This window comes from Aotus nancymaae, unplaced genomic scaffold (assembly GCF_030222135.1).
Source record: "Aotus nancymaae isolate 86718 unplaced genomic scaffold, 86718_ANA_hifiasm-v0.15.2.pri h1tg000008l, whole genome shotgun sequence".
NCBI lineage: Eukaryota > Metazoa > Chordata > Mammalia > Primates > Aotidae > Aotus > Aotus nancymaae.
This window is the reverse complement of record NW_026988419.1, coordinates 30800184-30821651: the sequence shown is the minus strand read 5'-3', so window position 1 is coordinate 30821651 and position 21468 is coordinate 30800184. Positions and strand designations below refer to the sequence as shown.

At 37.7% G+C, this 21468-nt stretch overlaps 1 protein-coding gene and 1 pseudogene across 1 annotated transcript in view; one reads left to right on the top strand and one right to left on the bottom strand.

Moving 5' to 3' along the window:
• Window positions 1-21468, top strand: part of FAM117B (family with sequence similarity 117 member B) — a 142652-nt gene that overhangs the window by 81948 nt on the left and 39236 nt on the right. Inside the window, exons 3-4 of the mRNA XM_064373155.1 lie at window positions 9446-9538; window positions 10785-10898. Of these exons, the coding sequence (XP_064229225.1) occupies window positions 9446-9538; window positions 10785-10898 (207 nt within the window). The remainder of the gene's footprint in view (window positions 1-9445; window positions 9539-10784; window positions 10899-21468) is intronic.
• Window positions 1263-2417, bottom strand: LOC105705699 (very-long-chain (3R)-3-hydroxyacyl-CoA dehydratase 3-like; annotated as a pseudogene).

Sequence of the window (21468 nt, the reverse complement as noted above, 5' to 3'; positions counted from 1 at the left end):
AAAAATGTACAGTCCTGTCACTCACTTGAACAGGTACACAAGTTAATGGACTCAGCCAGTGCAGGACATGGAAGGCTGCCATTTTGTATGTCTGTGAACAGCTTAAGACAGTTTGGAGGTGTGTTTGGCCTACTCTAATGTTTCTAGTTTTTCAAAGGCTGTAAGCTGTGTTACTGCCACTTTGATTTACATATTTGTGTTCCCTTTGCATCCCTGCTACCATTTGGACCTCGTGTGTGTGTGTGTGTGTGTGTGTGTGGTTTGGTTGAGATAAGGTCTTGCACTGTCACCCCAGCTGCAGTGCAGTGGCACAATCTCAGCTCACTGCAGCCTTGACCTCCTGGGCTCAGGATATTCCCATCTCAGCCTCCTGAATAGCTGGGACTACAGGTGTGTGCCACCACAGCCAGCTAATTTTTTTATTTTTTGTAGAGATAGGGGTCTCATTATGTTGCCCAGGCTGGTCTTGAACTCCTGGCTTCAACTGATGCTCCCACCTCAGTGTCCCAAAGTGCTGGGATTACAGGTGTGAGCCACATTCCTGGCTGAATTTGGAACTTGTAATCTCATTGTTTTATAAATAACGGTTCATTTTTCTTCAGTGTTGAAGATAGTTGATTTACTTAAAAATGGCAAGATCATGATGTTCCAAGATTCTGATTAGTTTCTTTCAAAGCATTCTGTGCCTCTTCAATGCCCACACTGCTGAATACTATAGTAATAGATGTTGTTAGGCCAAAGGATGTCAGATGTAAAACATGTTCTCTAGCCCCACTGTTAGAAATGTTTTATCAATGACTCAGTCTACTTGATTTTCAAAAAGTCAGTGCCATCCCACTAAACAAGGAACCCCTTAGGTACGAATAATTAAGGCCTGCCTGAGTCACTTTAACAGCCTTCTATAGAGTGACACAGTCTTGCTTTTTTTTCACAAGCAATAGCTGAAAAGAACAAATCTCAACTATAAGAACTATGAATACATTGTAGGGATAAAGCACTTTTTGAAAAAAATATCTGGCATGTATTATACAGACTAAACATGAGCTAGAGTTGGAGTGGGCTGAGCCTTTTGCTGTCATTAACTGAATACACAAGAATGAACCTCATCAGATATCAGGAATCCATGTCATGCAAGTACTACAATAAGATAATAATAAATTCAGGAATGTTACTGGGAAAAAGGAAGATAGCCTTACTGAGGATTTCATTATTTAACCTTAAAAAAACTTTCACATTGGTACAACAAGGTAAAACTGTAAAAATCAGATTAGGCTCAAACTGGCAAGAAGCCCAGTGACCTTTTTCCTTTTTTGTCCATAGCGCCATCTGCGCTGTTTATAAAGGTGGCAAAAATTTATGTATAACCCTAAAAATATCATTATAAGATAAATCTGAAGAAAAAAGGAAAATCTAACTTTGATTTTTACTGGATATGGCAATGTGAAACTGAATAGTCCCGTCTCATTGAATATTGGAATGGACTGAATCACTGAGACAGCTTCTGCCAAACATCCCAGTGGATATATGGGAATCCATGCAGTGTATCGAAGCCATGTGACCACCTTCCAATCCATGTCAGTGCACGTTAGCATGTAGAAGGGGTACCTGAAAATTTCAACTATGCTCCACAGATAAAACACAAAGAAAACCGCAGCTTTGTTTTGCATTTCTTCCATAGTGCCAATGACGATAAACAAAATAAAATTTCTTCCAACAAGCTGGATCAGAGAAGGCAGTAGTGGTGACGAAGTAACTCCAATGCTGCATTGATAGTTTCCACAACTGCCAGCATCTGGCAGAAATACGTCATGTCAGCCACAGTATGGAATGTGTCATAAAAGGACTTTTCCCAAGATACAGAATTGCACAGTCAGGTTGACAAAGATCCAGGAGAATCCCAAGAATTGCACAAGATTATACATAAACAAGTATCCTTTCCTTAAGTTTGCAAGAGTTTCAGGAGAGCCTTCGCTCTCCAGTCTGAGTTTATTCAGGCACTCTTCTTCCTTAGCTCTGAGCTCCATTTCCGCATCAGATTCATCCAGCCAAGAATCAAAGTCAGGGGCCAAAAACAGTGGCCATTTCTCCTGCTTGGTGAGTCTCTCCCACCGCTGACTCACTTTCTTCTGTACCGTAACGTTCACCTGCCTCTGGGTCAGTTTGTAAATAGGCTCTGGCTTCACAAGTTCTAAGAACTCCAGGTGAAATTCATAGACATTGTCTCCTTTGGCACCATGTCCTTGAGCTTTGAAATACAGCACATTTTCAGTGATGCTGATGGCAGGGTTCTGTACGTCACTCAGCTCCACTCGCAGATACAGCTCGCGGTGTCGCTGAGCCCAGTAGACATGCGGCGTCAACACCTGATTCTCCATGGCCACACTGCCCAGGGCGCGGGGCGGCTTGGCTTGCTCGGCTTGCTGCATCACGGTGCCTCAGGTAGTGCTCGGCTGACGCGAGCTGAAAGCAGGCCTCAAACCCCTGCGCTCCTGAGAGCCAACAACCCAGCGCCTCAAGACACCCGAAGCTCACGGGCCACACCTGCACAGTGACCTATGCTTTTTTTTTTTTAAATTTTGTTGGTTGGGTTTGCTAGTATTTTATTGAGGATCTTTGCATCTGTATTTGTCAAGGAATAACATTTTTTAAATCTCATTAAAAATAATTTTGAAGATGTACTCCAAGTTTCAATAATGAACCTGCCCCTATGTGCTGAACTCACTGATGCTTCCCTAGCGATCTAGTTTGTTTGGAATGCTTTTTCCATCATTTGACTGTGTGACTCATACTCTGGTTTTATCTCCTTATTCCATAAAACTGTGCCTACCAACCTTCCCTGTCCTTCCAATTCTGGGTTAGATGCCTTTCTTAGGGGACTTCTGTCATCACATGTATCATAATTAGCTATTTATTCTTTTCTCCTAGAATAAGCTCTTTGAGAATAAGAACTGTATTTCCTCTTGACCTCCAAATGTTAATTCAGTGTCTGACACATTATTAGATACTTTGATATAAACCTTCTAGTACATAAGGCAAGACTGAACAAAATTAAAACATATTTTAATTAAAACTCAATTTTACTTTTAAATCAATACCTAAGTGTCCTATAATCAAAGCACAGCTTCTTAGTTGAACAAAGAGCAATTCTGTTTTGAATTAGAAGTATAAGTAAAATTGATGTCTTTGCTAGTTATTTTTTTCCTGACCTGAACATCTTATCACTAAAGTGAGCAAAGCTGTCTGTTGCTCTTTTTGCTTATTTTTAATTTGTCTCAGTAATTAATACTGTTACTCTCATCTTCTTTAATTTGTTCTTAATAAATCTATAGGAATCTGTTATATACCTTCGCTTTTCTTTAAATTAATTTTTATACTTAAAATTACTGTCATTTAATAATTTCCATGATTTTTTTTAACTTTTTATTTTTAGAAAAATCTTAAGTTTACAGAAAAGTTGCAAGGATATTAAGAACCAGTATACCTTTCACTTGTATTTACCAAGTAACATTTGCCACATTTTGCTTTATTTTTGTGTCTGTATGTACAATTATGTTGTCAATTTGCTAATCAGTAAACTGCAGACATTCTAACTCTTAAGTATTTCAGCATGTATATGAACAAGGACTTTTAAAAATACCAATAGAATTATCAAATTCAAGAGAGTTAAGATTGATATAATACTGTTGTTCACTATATGGTTTATATTCCAAATTTTTTGGTTGCTCTGATTATATTCTCTGTAGCAGTTTCCCCTGTAAGCCAGGATCCAGTCACGGAGCACACATGGCATTTACATGTCATTTCTCTTCAATATCCTTTAATCCAGAGTAGTTCCTCAGTCTTTTTTTCACACTGAGTTTTTGAGTCTTCCATGACATTAATGTTTTTGAAGTGTATAGAGCAGTATTTTTTGTATTTGGTTTATATATTCCTTTATGATAAGATTCAGTTTAGTGTATTTTTGTTAGGAATACTGTATGTGATGTATGTTTCTCTCTGTGCCTGCCTGTGGATCAGTAGGTACATGAAGTCAGTGATGTTAAGTTTGATCCATCAGAACCCTTTATAACTAATAAGTAATTTGTGGAGAAATATTTGAGCTTATAAATATTCCGTTCTCCAAGAAACATTCATTGGTTTTTAGCATTTGTTGATGATTATTACTTAAGTCAGTTATTACTATAGTATTTCCAAAGTGATGACTTTGTAGCTCTGTCATTCTTCTGTATTGATTTGTTGGTCTAATACTTGCTAATGGAGGTATTTTTTTTTTTGGAATTGTCCTAAATGGAGTTCATAAAATGTCAGTGGAAATGACCTAAGGTTTTTTCCTTTTTATTATGAAAATGTTAAATGTACAAAAAAACTACAACTGTAATTCAAGAGTTTTAAACATTTGTCATATTTGCTTTACCTATCTTGTATGTGTGCATGTGTTTGCTGCAATTTTTGAAAGTATGTTGCAGATATCGTGACACTTTTCTCTCTAAATATTACAGTATGTATTGCCTAAGAATATTTTCTGTATAGCCATAATAGCATTAGGTCATCTAAGAAAATTAACAATTCTGTAATATCATGTAATAACCAGTTTATGGTAAAAATTCCCCAGTATGTCTTTTTTTTTTTAATGACTCAGTTTGATATTTATACATTACACTTGGACCCAAAAGGACCCAATTCGACATTCATATATTGCTGTTGGTTTCTCTTAAGTCTTTATTAATCTAGAACAGGTCATTCTCGTACTTTTTTCTTAATTACGTTAATTTTTTTTTTTTTCTTGAGATGGAGTCTCGCTCTGTAGCCCAGGCTGGAGTGCAGTGGCATGATCTCGGCTCACTGCAACCTCTGCCTCCTGGGTCCTGGTTCAAGAATTCTCCTACCTCAGCCTCCCAAGTAGCTGGGATTACAGGCATGAGACACCATGCCTAGCTAATTTTTATATTTTTTAGTAGAGAAGGGGTTTCACCATGTTGGCCAGTCTGGTCTTGAACTCCTGACCTCATGATCTGCCTGCTTCGGCCTCCCAAAGTGCTAGGATTACAGGCATGAGCCACCATACCTGGCCTACATTAAGTTTTTATCCTTCACTTTGGAAAGAAACTAAACTTTTGGTCTTATAATTAGCAAGTAATTTGTGAGTTTTGGCACCACACAAATATCCTGTTCTTTAGTATCTTTTACCTAATAGTTTTAGCTTCCATTGATAATTCTTGCCTAAATCAGTTACTTTCCTGGAGGTTGCATGTGCCCAAGCACACAACAACACACAGTAACACAAGTGAACAAGAAAAACTAATTTTTTTTGGTTACACACAAGATATATTCTATACATTTTTCTGCAACCTTGCATTTCACTTAATATTAAGGAGATTACCTAAATTGAGGGATTCCCTCTTATCTCTAAGGGTTCCTCCCCTCTTACATAGGGAGAGGGTATAAACCCAACTTTTTTTTCAAACTATATTTGAGAGTCTCTAGTAAGATCTGAATTTAATACTGAGCCAACATTTAAAATGCAAGGATAAAAATTTAAACAATTTTTGAATTTGGAATTGTATTTATAAAGCAGCTCATCATGATTTTAGCCTGAAGTTTTCGTATAAATAGTAATATAAAATGTACGAAGGAGTTGGGTTTTTTAGTTTTAGAATGTAAAAATAATAACATCTATAGACATTTACACACATAGATTCCTATTCTTACTCTCCTTATTAGCTGTCACTCAGAGACATAGTAACCTGTAGAATCCTCAAAGAACCAGGTTTTGTTTCTCCCCACTTGTAATGTTTTATAAAGGCCTATTATCATTTCCACTTGATTATAATGTACAAAAATATTTTCATAAAACTTATTCTATTTTGGCTGGGCGCAGTGGCTCACGCCTGTAATCCTAGCACTTTGGGAGCCCGAGGCGGGAGGATCACAAGGTCAGGAGATTGGAGACCATCCTGGCCAACATGGTGAAACCTTGTCTGTATTAAAAAATACAAAAAAATGAGCTGGGCCTGGTGGCGCATGTCCCAGCTACTTGGGAGACTGAGGCAGAATTGCTTGAACCCTAGAGGCAGAGAGGCGGAGACTGCAGTGAGCTGAGATTGCGCCACTGCACTACAACCTGGGTGACAGTGCGAGACTGTATAAAAAAAAAAAAAACTTATCTTAAAAAAAAAAAAATTTACTCTGTTTCTATCTTGTTTTAGTTTTTTACTTGAAATTTTACTTCAATTATTAGTTGAAATTTTTTTCATCAAAAAATTATTTACATTCTTTCATATAGCTTTATGACCATAGAGATAACAAAATAAGTAATGACTACTTGGCATAATGAAATGGAAATAATAATACACATTTACTGAGTGAATGTTTTGTTCTTGGCACCGTACTTAAAAATTAAATCCTTCACATATACTAACTCCTTTAATTACCTTATAATTTTAGTAGGTAGATGACATTATTCCTTTGCCTTTTTCTTTCTTTTTTTTTGGAGATGGGGTCTCGCTCTGTCACTCAGGCTGGAGTGCAGTGGAGGAAGCATAGCTCACTGCAACCTCAACCTCCCAGGATCAAGCAGTCTTCCCACCTCAGCCTTTCAAGTAGTTGGGACTACAATCGTGAGACACAATGCCCAGCTAATTTTAAAATTTTTTTGTAGAGACGAGGTCTTCCTGCATTGCCCAGGCTGGTCTTGAACTGTGTGATCCTCTAGCCTTGGCCTCTCAAAGCACTGGGATTACTAGCATGAGCCACTGTGCCTGGCCTAACATTATTCTTATAAATGAGGAATTTAAAAATTCATATAGGAGAAGCATCTTGCCTAAGATACAAAAAAAATTTTTTTTTTTTTTTTTTGAGATGGAGTCTTGCACTGTCGCCTGGGCTGGAGTGCAGTGGCATGATCTTGGCTCACTGCAACCTCCGCCTCCTACATTCAAGTGATTCTGCTGCCTCAGCCTCCCAAGTAGCCGGGATTACAGGTGCCCACTACTATGCCCAGCTAATTTTTTGTATTTTTAGTAGAGATGGGGTTTCATTATGTTGACCAGGCTGATCTCAAACTCCTGATCTTGTAATCTGCCTGCTTTGGCCTCCCAAAGTGCTGGGATTACAGGCGTGAGCCACCACGCCTGGCCCCAAAATGTTATTTAACTGATCTGAAACTTAAACATGTTTGTTTAACACCAACATATGTGATTCTGAACCATGCATACTATGCTGCTTATTCACAATAGAAGAGACATGGAATCAACTTCAATGCCCATCAACAGTAGACTGGATAAGGAAAATGTGATACATATACAATGGACTGCTATGCAGCCATAAAAATAAACGAGATCATGTCCTTTGCAGGGACCCAGTTGGAGCTAGAGGCCATTATCCTTAGCAAACTAACACAGGAATAGAAAACAAAATACTGCATGTTCTCACTTACAAATGGGAGCCATAATGAGAGCACATGGACACATAGAGTGGAACAGCAGATGCTGCGGCTTTCTAGAGAGTGGAGGGTGGGAGGAGGGAGAGGATCAGGGAAAGTAGTTAATGAGTACTAGACTTAGCACCTGGGTGACGAAATATCTGTACAACAAACCCCATGACACGAGTTTACCTGTATAATCATTACAAGTACCCTTGAACTTAAAAGTTTAAAAAGAAAAAAGAATTCATTTGCTAAGATTTTAAATTTTGTAGTGTTAAGATTATTACTTTGATTTTGGTTTTTGATTTTGACTTTATACTCTCTGGTCCTATTTACATGTTGATCTTTGTGACAGGTATTTTAACAATGGACTTAAAGAGCCTGTGGACCCTAATATGAGACATTATAAGTACAGTAGGGATCTCCTCTGGGATGTGTGACATCAGTTGGTAACCTCAGTGTGAAACTGGAGTTTAGGGTGAAACAGGGCATAGAGTGGTGATGGGAAGATGACCAAATTGTAGCCCTTCCTTTTGATTCGGTGTATTTAAGGCTCCTCATCAGAATGGAGTCCTTTTAGCTATAAGGAGGAGATCCAGACGTGGGACATGATTAATTAGAATCACAGTTTCTTTATTTTTGAAAACTTTCTTTTCTTCCCCATTTGAAACTAGACCATTTTATAATTAGTAATTGTACGTTAATGGTGCAAAGGATATTCAAACTGTGGACAGTGATTTTTGGTATTTTTTATTATTTTGAAGAGGCTATCCATTCATTCATCTAGTGTAAAATTGAAAAGGTACAGAAGGGTATACACTAAGGCTCTTTCTCCCCAGAGAGAGCCACTGGTATCAGTTTTCTTTGTTGCCATGTATTTTCTTCCAGATATAATTTACATACACATACATTATTTTTCACAGTCCCATATAAAGGCAATTACTATACACACTGTACTAAGCCTTGAGGTTTTTCACTTAACAGTTTATCATGGAGATTATTTCATATCTGTATATTGTAAATTTCCTTATTTTTTTATAGCTGCACAGTACTCTGTTATAAAGGTATACCATAATTTATTTAGCCAAGCCTAAATAAATCTAACTTATTTACATTGTTTCAGTCTTACTTGTAAGAACAATGGTACAAGGAATAATATGCAAGTCATTTTGTACATAAAAATGTACATTTGGTATCTGTGCAGGATAAATTACTAAATAAGGGGTTGCTGTGTCAGTTAGTGCATTTATAACTTTGATAGCAGGTGCTGAATCTCTCCCCGTAAAGACTGTACACTCCCACTAACAATATAAGAGGGTTTATATTAGCAAATTGCTCAATCTTAAATTGCTCTCTCTTCTGAGGGGTGAGGTTGAGCATAGTTTCATGTGCTAGGAACTTATTTGTATTTTCTTTTCCAATACACTCTTTTAAAATTCTAGGTTTGGTATAACTACTTAAGGCTTAACATTTTTGAAGCTATTCTCTGCAGATACTTAAGGCAAGACTAGACATAATATAGAAGTTAATATTATGAGCTCTGGAGTCTTAGATTTATTTCTTGTCTTTGCCACTTCTAGCATAAGACCTTAGGCAACTTACAGTGTTACATCAGATAAAGCATATAAAAGCGTAGTGCCTAGCACGTCAGAACACAAGAATGTTAGCATGCTAATAATAATAACTAACATCATTAGCTATGATATGTTAGTTAACTATAGTAAGTACAGTTACTATATATGTTAACTTTGTTCCATAAATGCTTTATTTGTAGTATAATCATAATTATGTAAAAATATTAATTTATTAGCAATAAAAATGAAGTATGCTAAAATATTAATTGTAATTAATACCAGTTAAGTAACTGGTACTAGGATAATTTTGGGTAATTTGTGTTATTTTAATTATTTTTAATATCTAATTTTTCTGTAATGGAAATGTGTTTTATAATAGAAAAATATGGTATACATTGTTGTGAAATGATTTTTGTTAAAGTATGCTTCCCCTCTTTTTTCATTACAGACAGAGAGTGCATGGGCTGAAGAATATGCTGAAAAGAAGAAAGGGTCTCACAAGCGCTCAGCATCTTGGGGCAGTACAGATCAACTTAAGGAGGTCAGAAAAATGGTTCTAAGGTAGTGGGTGTGGAAATACGATCCTTTTGTTGGCTATTTCCTTGATATTGGGACAGCAAGGATTTGTCATTGATTTCTTTTTTCCATTGATTTCTTTTTTCTTTTTGGGTTGTGAAATAACAGAAAAACAATTACTGTGTTGACTTCATAAAGATTAGAGTAGGGATATTCATTTATCACTTACTTATGTATTTTTGTCTTTTTTTTAGGAACGTTCATACCTGTCAACATAATATAAACACCAGATTTAAAAATTGTAACAATACAACAAATTCACATTTATTCTTTTTTTTTTTTTTTTTTTTTTTGAGACGGAGTCTTGCTCTGTTGTCCAGGCTGGAGTTCAGTGATGTGATCTTGGCTCACTGCAGGCTCTGCCTCCCAGGCTCAAGCAATTCTCATACCTCAGCCTCCCAAGTAGCTGGGACTGCAGGCGTGTGCCACCATACCCAGCTAATTTTTGTGTTTCCAGTAGAGACAAGGTTTCTCCATGTTGTCCAGGCTCATCTCTAACCCTGGACCTCAAGCGATCTGCCTGCCTTGACCTCCCAAAGTGCTGGGATTACAGGCATGAACCACTGTGCCTGGTCACATTTATTATTTTTCTATATGTGGTGGTATTTCTGAAATTCAGTACTCACTATAACCAGGATGATTATGGCTCTATGCTATGATTACCGTTTTCTGTGTTGCTAATTAATGACATTTTCATTTCACATGTAATGTAGAAATACAAAAATTCAGTCAAAGAATAGTATGTAATATTCATTGGAATTGCATTTGTTATTTAAAGATGATAGCTGTGAATATATTTCATGGCTTGAGTTGATTTTTAAATACTGCCTTATTTTTGGAGCTGTTGAAAGTTAGGTGTTCAGTAAAGAAATCTAAGTTGAGAGAAAAACTTAACGGTAAGGGCAATGAGAATGATTGTTATTTTTTGAATTCTTCAAGAAAACTGTAATGTAATTTATTCTAAGTGCTGAAAACTTTATTTGTGTAGTGCTTGGGAAGCTTGAAGGCTGAGAACAGTTTTGGAACGTATATGCATACGTACGTGTGTACGTATGTATAAAATTACGAACAAAAAAATGAGACTTTGTGATACGGTTCAAAAATTCAAAGGACTTACTAAGGGTGAGTTTTACTGGTTCTTACTAAGCAAGGATGTGTTTTTATTTCGTGTGGAAAACATTCTGGCGTATTTGCTGTTTTTGCCTTTTCAGATTGCAAAATTACGCCAGCAGTTGCAGAGAAGTAAACACAGCAGTCGGCATCATCGAGATAAAGAAAGACAGTCTCCATTCCATGGCAACCATGCAGCTATTAACCAGTGTCAGGTAAGAGTACCAATACCACAAAATCCAGAAAAGGAATTTGTTGTTTTTCTGGTGATTTGTTATTTAATTGGTAATTGTGTAGGACAAAAATGCTCAAAAACATATTTGAAACAGTGATTTAAATACTGAATCAGAGTCTTTATAAGAAAACAATATTAAGTTGACAAAATAATTTCCTTTAGTGATCTAAGTTGACATAGCTACTTATCTGTTTTGATTTACCATATTTTTGTCTTTATCAATTCAATATATTGGAGGCAGAATGATATAGAAAATCAAGCATTGGGTATGGAACAGACCCTGGCTGAATAACTTACCCTTTCTAAGTCTCAGTTTTCTCATGTGAAGACAGGGATAATAATACCTGTCTTATAGAAGTCTTTTGATAGAGACAAACCTTTACTTACTTTGATTATTTTTTCAGTAGAGCCCATGAACTGCTCTTCAATGGCTAATCCAAGGAGCACTTACCTCTAACTGAATTGAAATTGGATGAGATCTCCTGGCAAGGAGGAAAGCAAGTTTATTTTAGGTCCTTCAGGATCTTTAAAGTCCCAGAAGTGAAACTTTGGGAATAAGGAAGGCTAGATTCAACTTACTATGTTAACAGTAAGGCAGCAGGGCCTGGAAGGTAGAGGGAAACTAGAAGGCTTAGTTCTGTGACTCTTGGATTTTTTTTTAATACTTGAGTTGGCAAACTGTGGCCTGGAAGCCAAGAACGGCCCACCATGTGTTTCTGTATATAAGGTTTTATTAGAAAACAGCCATTCTCATTTTTTTATATATTGTCTGTGGCTCCTTTTCATGCTATAAAAATATATATTTGACTCTCTGTATCTGTAGGTTTTGGATTTGTGGATTGAACCAACCATGGATCAAACATATTTGGGGAAAAATATAATGGAATATGTATAAATATATTTTAAAACATAAATAGAAATAAGAAAACAAAACAGTATAACAACTATTTGCATATTATTTACATTGTTTTAGGTATTATAAGTAATCTAGAGATTATTTTAAATATACAGGAGGACGTTCCTAAATCACATGCAATTACCATGCCATTTTATGTAGACTTGAGCATCTGTGGGTTTTGATATTTGCAGGGGGATCCTGGAACCAATCTTCCACAGATACTGAGAGACTACTGAAGTTGAGTCGTTGAAACAGAGACTGTCTGGTTCACAAAGCCTAAAATACTGACTGACTGGCCCTTTACAGAGAAGGCATGCCAACCCCTTTTATAGTTCGATAGTGTCTGATTGTTAAATATGTAGATTGTTTGCAATAGAAAGTATGAGTAAAGGTATACAATATTTCAAACTGATTTTGCCCCAAAATATTAATACTTGGATCAAATTTAATTTCACAGATTTATAGATTTTTGTTGATTTGTTTGTTTTGTTTGTTTTGAGACAGGGTCTTGCTCTATCATCCAGGCTGGAGTGCAGTTGGGTGATCACAGCCCACTGCAGCCTCGACCTCCTGGGTTTATATGATCCTCCTACCTCAGCCTCCTGAGTAGATGAGACTACATGTGTGCACCACCATGCCTGGCTAATATTTTTATTTTTATTTTTTATTTTTTTGTAGAGATGGAGTCTGTCTATGTTGCCCAGGCTGGGTAACTCCTGGCTTCAAGTGATTCGCCCACCTCAGCCTCTCAAAGTGTTGGAATTACAGGCATGAGCCACTGTGCCCAGCCAAATTTATAGTTTGATTGTAGTTTTCAGTAACTTTTTTTCTGTATATGAGATATTTTAATTAAAAATATGATTATACACTAGTATTAGTGTATACTTAAATGTATACTTAAAAACCCATACAAACTAGATTTATTTCTGGAGAAATAGAAATTTTAAATTGACAGAGTAAGAAATGAAAAATTTGTAAAGACTAATAACTTTAGAATTTGGAATATTAATTAAAAACCTAGTCTCCTGACTCTCAATAGGCCAAAGACCCAGATGATTTTACAGATGAATTTGCCAACTTTCCCTTTCTTCTCATTCATTCGTAAATAACTAGTATGTGTTTCTAAAAGATAAGGCCACTTTTTACTCCTAATCCTTATTTTTACTCCAAGTAGAATAGGGATTAGAATGGGATTTTATTGAATTAAGTGGCTACTTTCAGGACTTTAGAAGTTTCTGAAGTGATTATTTTTAAAAGTTGAATTAAAACCAACAATTTAAAAGTGGTTATTCAAATTTCCATTTTTTTTCTTCCTGCAAGTTGAATTTACTTAATAAGATTATTGGAATTTACCTGAAATTTATGTTTCATTTAAAAACCTTTCCTTTGCAGAGAAGGTAAGAATAAGAAAACAGAGAAACTTGAAAAATAATTCATCTAGTTTGAGTTTTGTACACTTGACACATCAAGCATCTTAACTATTTCTCTCATTTTGTTTAGTGTTATCAGTCAACCACAAGTCAGGCACGTGTGCGTCATGGTAGTAATGACAGTAGTACTCATGTTTGATTGAAACTCCTAGGCTGGCTGGGCACAGTGGCTCACACCTATAATCCCAGCACTTTGGGACGCCAAGGTGGGTGGATAACTTGAGGTCAGAAGTTGAAGACCAGCCTGGCCAACATGGTGAAACCCCCCTCTCTACTAAAAATACAAAAATTAGCCAGGCTGGCAGGTGCCTGTAATCCTAGCTACTTGGGAGACTGAGGCAGGAGAATGGCTTGAACCCAGGAGTCGGAGGTTGCAGTGAGCTGAGATCATGCCACTACACACTCCAGCCTGGGCAATAGAGACCCCCATCTCAAAAAAAAAAAAAATTAAATTAAAACATGAAAATAATTTGTATTAAGTTATTGTTTTGGTGGGTTCTCTCTCTAGTGGAGAAAAGTGCCACATGATACATGTGTACTTTTGAGGCCATTCATCAGCCCATACAATATTTATTAATCATCTGCCCTATGACTGTGATACTCATTATGGGATGTGGTGATAAAGAAATATTGTCTATCCTCACCAGTTCTCATATTAAAGAGATATGAGTAAACAGCTATAACACTGTATAATGAATGTGTTGATAGGGAGAATTCAGAGTGCAACAGAAGGTACGTTTATTTGGAATAGGATGGAATCATCTTGAAAGACCTCTCAGAGAAAGTGGTGTCTAGCTGATCCATGAAAGATAATTATAGTAAGTCTTCTATAGGTGGAAAAAGTCATGTATCCAGGTAGGAGTAGTAGTAAGAGATTAGGCCGGAGAGGTAAATAGCAGCCAAACCTGGAAGTCTCCATGTTCACTTGTTAAGACATTTAGACTTCAACCTAGGGGCACCAGGGAGCTATTTTTTTAAATGCAAGATACATGACCATTTTATAATGGTCATTATGGGGTCAGATATAGAATGAATTTGGAAGAGACAAGATTAGAAGTAGGGAAATAATTTAAGAGTAGGATTTAGTGATCCAAGTAAGAAATGATGGCCTCCAGTAGTGTAGAAACTTTTGAACTGATGAGAACAGACAAACTTGAGTGATATTTAGAAGGTAAGAATAGTTGAATTCTGTTAAAAGTGCTTACTATGGCAAGCATTTGGATATATTATTGACATTTAATCCTCATCTTTAAGGTTGTGTAGGTGTTGGTTCCTTCTGGGATTTGTTAGTCTCTTCATTTTATAGACAAGAAAATCAAGGCCCACAGAGGTCAAGTATATTGTTTAAGGTCACACGAGATGGCTGGAATTCTAAGCTAGGCATTCTAACCTCAGAGTCTGAGGTTTTTAAACTCTGTGCTAGCTGGTGGTTGATGATATTTGAGAAAAACAGAGAGATGAAAGGTAAGGATGATGCCAATTTAAACTTTTAAAATAAGATTTAAGGCCAGGCATGGTGGCTTATGCCTGTAATCCTAGTATTTTGGTAGGCCAAGACAGGTGGATTGCTTGAGTCCAGGAGTTCAAGACCAGCCTGGGCAACATGGCGAAGCTTCCTCTCTACTAAAAACCCAAAAATAAGCCAGGCATGGTGCCGTATGCCTATAATCCAAGCTACTGCGGAGGCTGAGGCACTAAAATAGCTTGAACTTGGAAAGCGGAGGTTGCAGTGAGCTGAGATCGCACCACTACACTCCAGACTGGGAATAGAGCAAGACTTGTTTTCTAAATAAATAAATAATGAAAAAATAAAATAGGATTTTAAAAATTTACTTACCTTAACACCATGTATAAAGTAACTCAAAATGTGTCAAAGATCTAAATGTAAGAGCTAAACCTAAAAGCTCCTAGAAGAAAATATAGGCATAACGTTTGTGACATTGCGTTAGGCAACGGCTTTATAGAAACGACACAGAAAGCACAAGCAAGAAAAGAAGAAGTAGATAAATTGTACTTCATCAAGATTAAAAACTTTTGTGATTCTAGGGACATCATCAAGAAAGTGAAAAGATAACCCACAGAGCAGAATAACTCACAAATCATATATCTGATGAGGCATTTGTATCTAAACTACATAAAGAACTCTTGCAACTCAGTAATTGAACAAAAACAATTAAAAATAGGCACAGGATTTGAACATAGATTTCTCAAAGGAAGATGTACAAATAGACAATAAGCACATGAAAAGATGCTCAATATAATTTGTCAATTGGGAAATGCAATTCAAAACTCCAATGAAATACCACTTTATACGTATACATTAGAATGCTGTAATTTAAAAGACAGATAATACCAAGTGTTAGGGAAGAATGTGGAGACATTGGAACCTTCATATATGTGTGTGTGTGTGTGTGTGTGTGTGTATGTGTGTGTATTTTTCTACTTTTTTTCCCCTAGTAATGGCTATAAGCAATATATATATTTCAACTTATATTTATTTACTTTTATTTTTTATTAATTTGATTTAACTTTATTTTATTTTATTTATTTATGTTTTAGGGATGGAGTCTCGCACTGTTGCCTGGGCTGGAATGCAGTGGTGTGATCTCGGCTCACTGCAACCTCCACCTCCTGGGTTCAAGTGATTCTCCTGCCTCAGCCTCCTGAGTAGCTGGGATTACATGCGCCCACCACCACGCCTGGCTAATTTTTTTTTTTTTTTTTTTTTTTTTTTTTTTTTTTTGAGGCGGAGTTTCGCTCTTGTTTCCCAGGCTGGAGTGCAATGGCGCGATCTCGGCTCACCGCAACCTCCGCCTCCTGGGTTCAGGCAATTCTCCTGCCTCAGCCTCCTGAGTAGCTGGGATTACAGGCACGCGCCACCATGCCCAGCTAATTTTTTGTATTAGTAGAGACGGGGTTTCACCATGTTGACCAGGATGGTCTCGATCTCTTGACCTCGTGATCCACCCGCCTCGGCCTCCCAAAGTGCTGGGATTACAGGCTTGAGCCACCGTGCCCGGCCCTAATTTTTTGTATTTTTAGTAAAGACAGAGTTTCACTATGTTGGCCAGACTTGTCTTGAACTCCTGACCTCATGATCCACCCACCTCAGCCTCCCAAAGTTCTGGGATTACAAGCATGAGCCACTGTGCCTGGCGTAATTTTTTTTTTGAGACAGAGTTTTGCTCTTTTTGCCCAGGCTGGAGTGCAGTGGTGCACTCATTGCAACCTCTGCCTACTGGGTTCAAGTGGTTCTTCTGCCTCAGCCTCCTGAGTAACTGGGATTACAGGCATGTGCCACCATGCCCAGCTAATTTTGTATTTTTAGTAGAGACACATTGTTTTTGTCTGCTCAGCTGCCACAACAATGCACCGCAGACAGGAGGCTTCAAGAACAGACGTTTATTTCCTTGCAGTGCTGGATGCTGGGAGTCCAAGGTTGTTTAGGTGTTGGTTCCTTCTGAGGCCTCTCTCCTCGCCTTGTAGGTGGCACCTTCTCTCTGTGTCTTCACATGGGAGTCTGTGTGTGTCTGCATCCTCATCTCCTCTTCCTATATGGACACCAGTCAGATTGGAGTAGAGTCCACCCAAAGGACCTCATTTTAACTTAATTTCCTCTTTAAAGATCCTGTCTTCAAATACAGTTCCATTCTGGGGTGTTGGAGGTCAGGACATCAAGATAAGAACTTAGGGAGCACAGTTCACTCTATAATACGTGGTTTCACCATGTTGGCCAGGCTGGCCTAAACTCCTGACCTCAGGTGATCTGCTCGCCTCAGCCTACCAAAGTGCTGGGATTAGAGGCGTGACCCACCACACCTGGCCTGTTTCCTTCCTTCCTTCCTTTCCTTCCTTTCCTTCCCTTCTTCCTTTCCTTCCCTCCCTTTCTTTCTCTCTTTAGTCTTTCTTTCTCGGAGTCTCGCTCTGTTGCCCAGGCTGAAGTGCAGTTTCACGATCTCGGCTCACTTCAACCTCTGCCCCATGGGTTCAAGCGATTCTCCTGCCTCAGCCTCCTGAGTAGCTGGGACTACAGGCATGTACCACCATGCCTGGCTAGTTTTTTTTTTTTTTTTTTTTGTATTTATAGAAGAGATGAGGTTTTACCATGTTGGCCAGGCTGGTCTCGAACTCCTGGCCTCAGGTCTACCTGCCTCAGCCTCCCAAAGTGCTGGGACTACAAGTGTAAGCCACTGCACCTGGCCGGAACTTTGATATATCAATGGTAGGAATGTAAAATGGTACAGTTGCTTTGGAGAACAGTCTGGCAGTTCCTCAAAAGGCTAAACATGAAATTGCCAAATAGCCCAGCACTTCCTCTCTTAGGTATATACCCAAGAGAACTGAAAACATATATCCACATAAAAACTTGTATGTGTAAGTTAATGACAGCATTATTCATAATAGCCAAACTGTAGAAAAAACCCAGTGTCCATTAGCTGATAAAAAGGTAAATAAAATGTGGCATATCCATACAGTGGAATTTTATTTGGTCATGAAGAATGGAAGTACCAATACATGTGACAACATGGCTGAACCTTGAAAACATTATGCTGCCTGGGCGTGGTGGCTCATGCCTGTAGTCCCAGAACTTTGGGAGGCCAAGTTAGGGGGATCACTTGAGGTCAGGAATTTGAAACCAGCCTGGCCAACATGGTGAAACCCCATCTCTACTAAAAATACAAAAAAATTAGCGGGGTGTGGTGGCATGTGCCTGTAGTCTGAGCTACTCGGGAGGCTGAGGCAGGAGAATCACTTCAACCTGGGCAGCAGAGGTTGTAGTGAGCCGAGATCATTCCACTGCACTCCAGCCTGGGCGACAGAGTGAAACTCCATCTCAATTTAAGAAAAAAAAGGAAAATATGCTAGTTTAAAAAAAAAAGCAGACACGAAAAGGCCCATGACATATGATTCCATTCTTAGGAAATACCCAAAATAGGCAAACCCATGGAGATAGAGAATAGATTGGTGGTTGCGCAGGGCTGGGAAAGTTGAGGAGAAATGGGGAATGACTGCTAACAAGGGGTTGCTTTTTGGTGTGATTTGAAAATAGATTGCAGTCATGGTCACACAACTCTGTTTAATACCATTGAAAAAACAAAGTTAGCTGGGTGTGGTGGTACCCATTGTAATCCCAACTACTGGGGAGACTGAGGTGGCATGATTATTTGAGCCCAGTAGTTCAAGACCAGCTTGGGCAACATAATGAGGCCCTGTCTCTTAAAAACAGCAACAACAACAAAAACCCCATAGTTGTACAATTTAAATGGGTGAATTTTATGATATTATACTCATTTTTGTAAAGCTGTTAAAGAAATGTCAACAACGTGAAAAATAGAAATAGATAAAATACAAATATAGTTGTCTAGAAATAGTAAATCAGATTAGATGCTTAGAAAGAACCAAAAAAGTAACAAGGAGGTTAACAGTGTAGAGGTTGTGCACAGCTGCTCTGAGGTCGGACTGTGTGGCTTGAAATCTGAGTTCTGCTGCTTGCTAGAGGTGTGAAGTTCCTCAACTTCTCTGCATAATAATACTACCTGTTTGTTGTGTTGTCCAGAGGCTTAAATGGGATAAAATGTTATAAAACTCTTTGTGCAATTCTAAGCACATAGTAATTTCTCAGTATCTCAGGCCATTTGAGGGATCACCTAAATGTGAAGGATGTGAATAGACTTGGTTTCCTTGCCAATTTCTCATTAAACTTTTTAAAGCTTTTATTATTGCAAAAGTACTTAAAATTTTAGAAACTAAGAAAAGTCTAATAGAAAAATTACCTCTAAAGAATTTTTTAATGAAATAAAATCCAAAGACTTGCCCTCTAAAAGAGAGCTGTATTTCTATATTTCTCTCCTCTATTCCTGACATTTTTTTCTTTGCATTCCTTACTGAGAGCTTATCATATGTTAGATTATACTGCCTTTTTGTATTTAACATGGAGAATTGTTTGTGAGTATTACAGATGCTTCATTTTTGCTGTCTTAGGTTCTGTAAAGCATTTTCCTAGTTGGGGTTATTTAGTTGGGTCCATTTTGTGTGTGTGTGTTTGCACGTGTGCGCATGCATGCTTAAAGCTTTTTCAATATTTTCTCAAGATAGATTTTTATATTATTTGATTAGGAAGCTTGAGTATTTGGGGGATTCCTTGTTTTTCTGACAGACATTTTATAAGTTATTACAGTATTTTGTTTGGATTTCACAATATGCAGAAGATGATTTTTACTGGGAAATTAGCCTCTTAACAATGAAGGGACAGTATTGCTCTTAGGATACTGGTATAGTCTACAGCTACTAGTTAACAAAAGATCATTTTTCTTGGGCTTACAGTTAGAAAAGAATTCTCACATAATTTTCTGCACGTGTTTTTCCCCTGGACATCCAGGGGATATTATTCATTAGGAAGAATAAACACTGCCAGGTTTCTTAGAGGAGAGGGTCTTTGACATTTCACAGGTTTCCCCAAATGACAAAATCATCAGATGCTTAAATGAAACTGTCTCATTAGAAAATATAGCCACCACATGTCAGAATTATTTGATTGCCTGTTAGAGTCTAATGTAAGTAACAAGAGTGAGAGATGCCAGCATCTTCACAGTCACATAAACTAATTTTGAGGTGAGAATTTAAAAAGTGTGCGTGTGTTTTCTGCCTGTTGTTATAGCCTCAAGCAAGAAAGCCCTCCCATAGGATTTTCTTATTTCTTCATCTGGGCCAAAGACACGTATTAGCCCAGGAGGGTTTGAGAGCCAAGAGACAGTGAGGTAGAAAAAGGGAGAAACTTACTTTTCTCTGAGGAATGGAAGGTGCATTGTAATTTAAAAATGAAAATTACTGCCCTCCACTAAAATCTTGGGATGTCAGTCCAAAACAGGACATGAATGCTGTTTAAGTTTTAAAATTTTTCGGCCATTTCAAAATTGAGAGAATAGATATTTCTGCTGTGCCTTTTTTTACAGAGTATAACTACAGCTTGGAAGAACTGAAAAAGTAGATACCAGATGAGACGGCAGTGATTACTGGAGGACAGAAGTGAAGTAATAGTGACAGGACATTAAGAATCAAGGCCACATGGTGGTCTTGAATCAAAAACCCTTAAGATAGGAAAGCTTTTTTTCAGGTGCTTACTAATTTTTTTTTTAACCATTCTAATCAACAGTTTTCAGCTGGGTGCTATGGCTCATGCCTGTAATCCCAGCACTTCAGGAAGTCGAGGCGGATGGATCACTTGAGCCAAGGCGTTTAAGACCAGCCTGGGCAACTGGTGAAACCCTGTCTCGTCAAAATATACAAAAACTTAGCCAGGTCTGATGTCACGCACCTGCAGTCCCAGCTACACAGGATTCTGAGGTGGGATCATCACCTGAGCCAGGAAAGTCAAAGCTGCAGTGAGCCATGATTGCCCCTGCTGCACCCCAGCCTCAATGACAGAGGGAGACCCTGCTTCAGTCAGTCAATCAACAATCAGTCAATCATCAGTTTTCACCTCCCTTTGGTTGTGTTAGGGTTTCTGGCTAATTTTTCTCTCATGAAACTGTTGAATATCATCTTACTGGCCTACCAAAGCACATTTTCCAAAAAAAAAAACAAAACGCTATTATCTCTGTCCCCTACTCAGCTACTGCTTATCACTAGTGTACCACAGATGAGCCAGTGCTAGGCTGCTGATGGGGCTTGTGGGAAGTGAGGGAAGTTATTGACTTTTAGCATTAAAATAAAAGGAGTGAAAATCAGGAACTCTAAAATTTAAACAGGAAGCTGACTGGGCTAGTTTAATCAGTTGACCTCATCTGTAACAGGTGTACCTAACTTTCAAGGGATACCTAAGTCATACGTGGACTGAGTTTTTTAAAATAATTATTCCCACTTTTTATTATTTATTTCAGCATATGACTGTCTCTAGGAAAGAACCTAGAGACAATATTAAGCAGATAAAGATCCTGTCATCTTTTTCCTCTATTTTTTTCTATTATCATATAATAAAATGGACATTTTTGATTGTACAGTTTTATGAATTTTAACATGTATGTAGAGTATATCACTACCACTATAGTCAAGATAAAACATTCCCTCATGCTCTTCCTTTGTATAATCCTTCCCTATTCCTTATCTCTTGGAAGCACTGCTCTGTTCTTCATCACTCTAGCCCTATCTTTTTGAGACTGTCATATATATGGAATCGTACAGTATGTAATCGTTTGAGACTGTCTTCTTTCACTCAACAATAG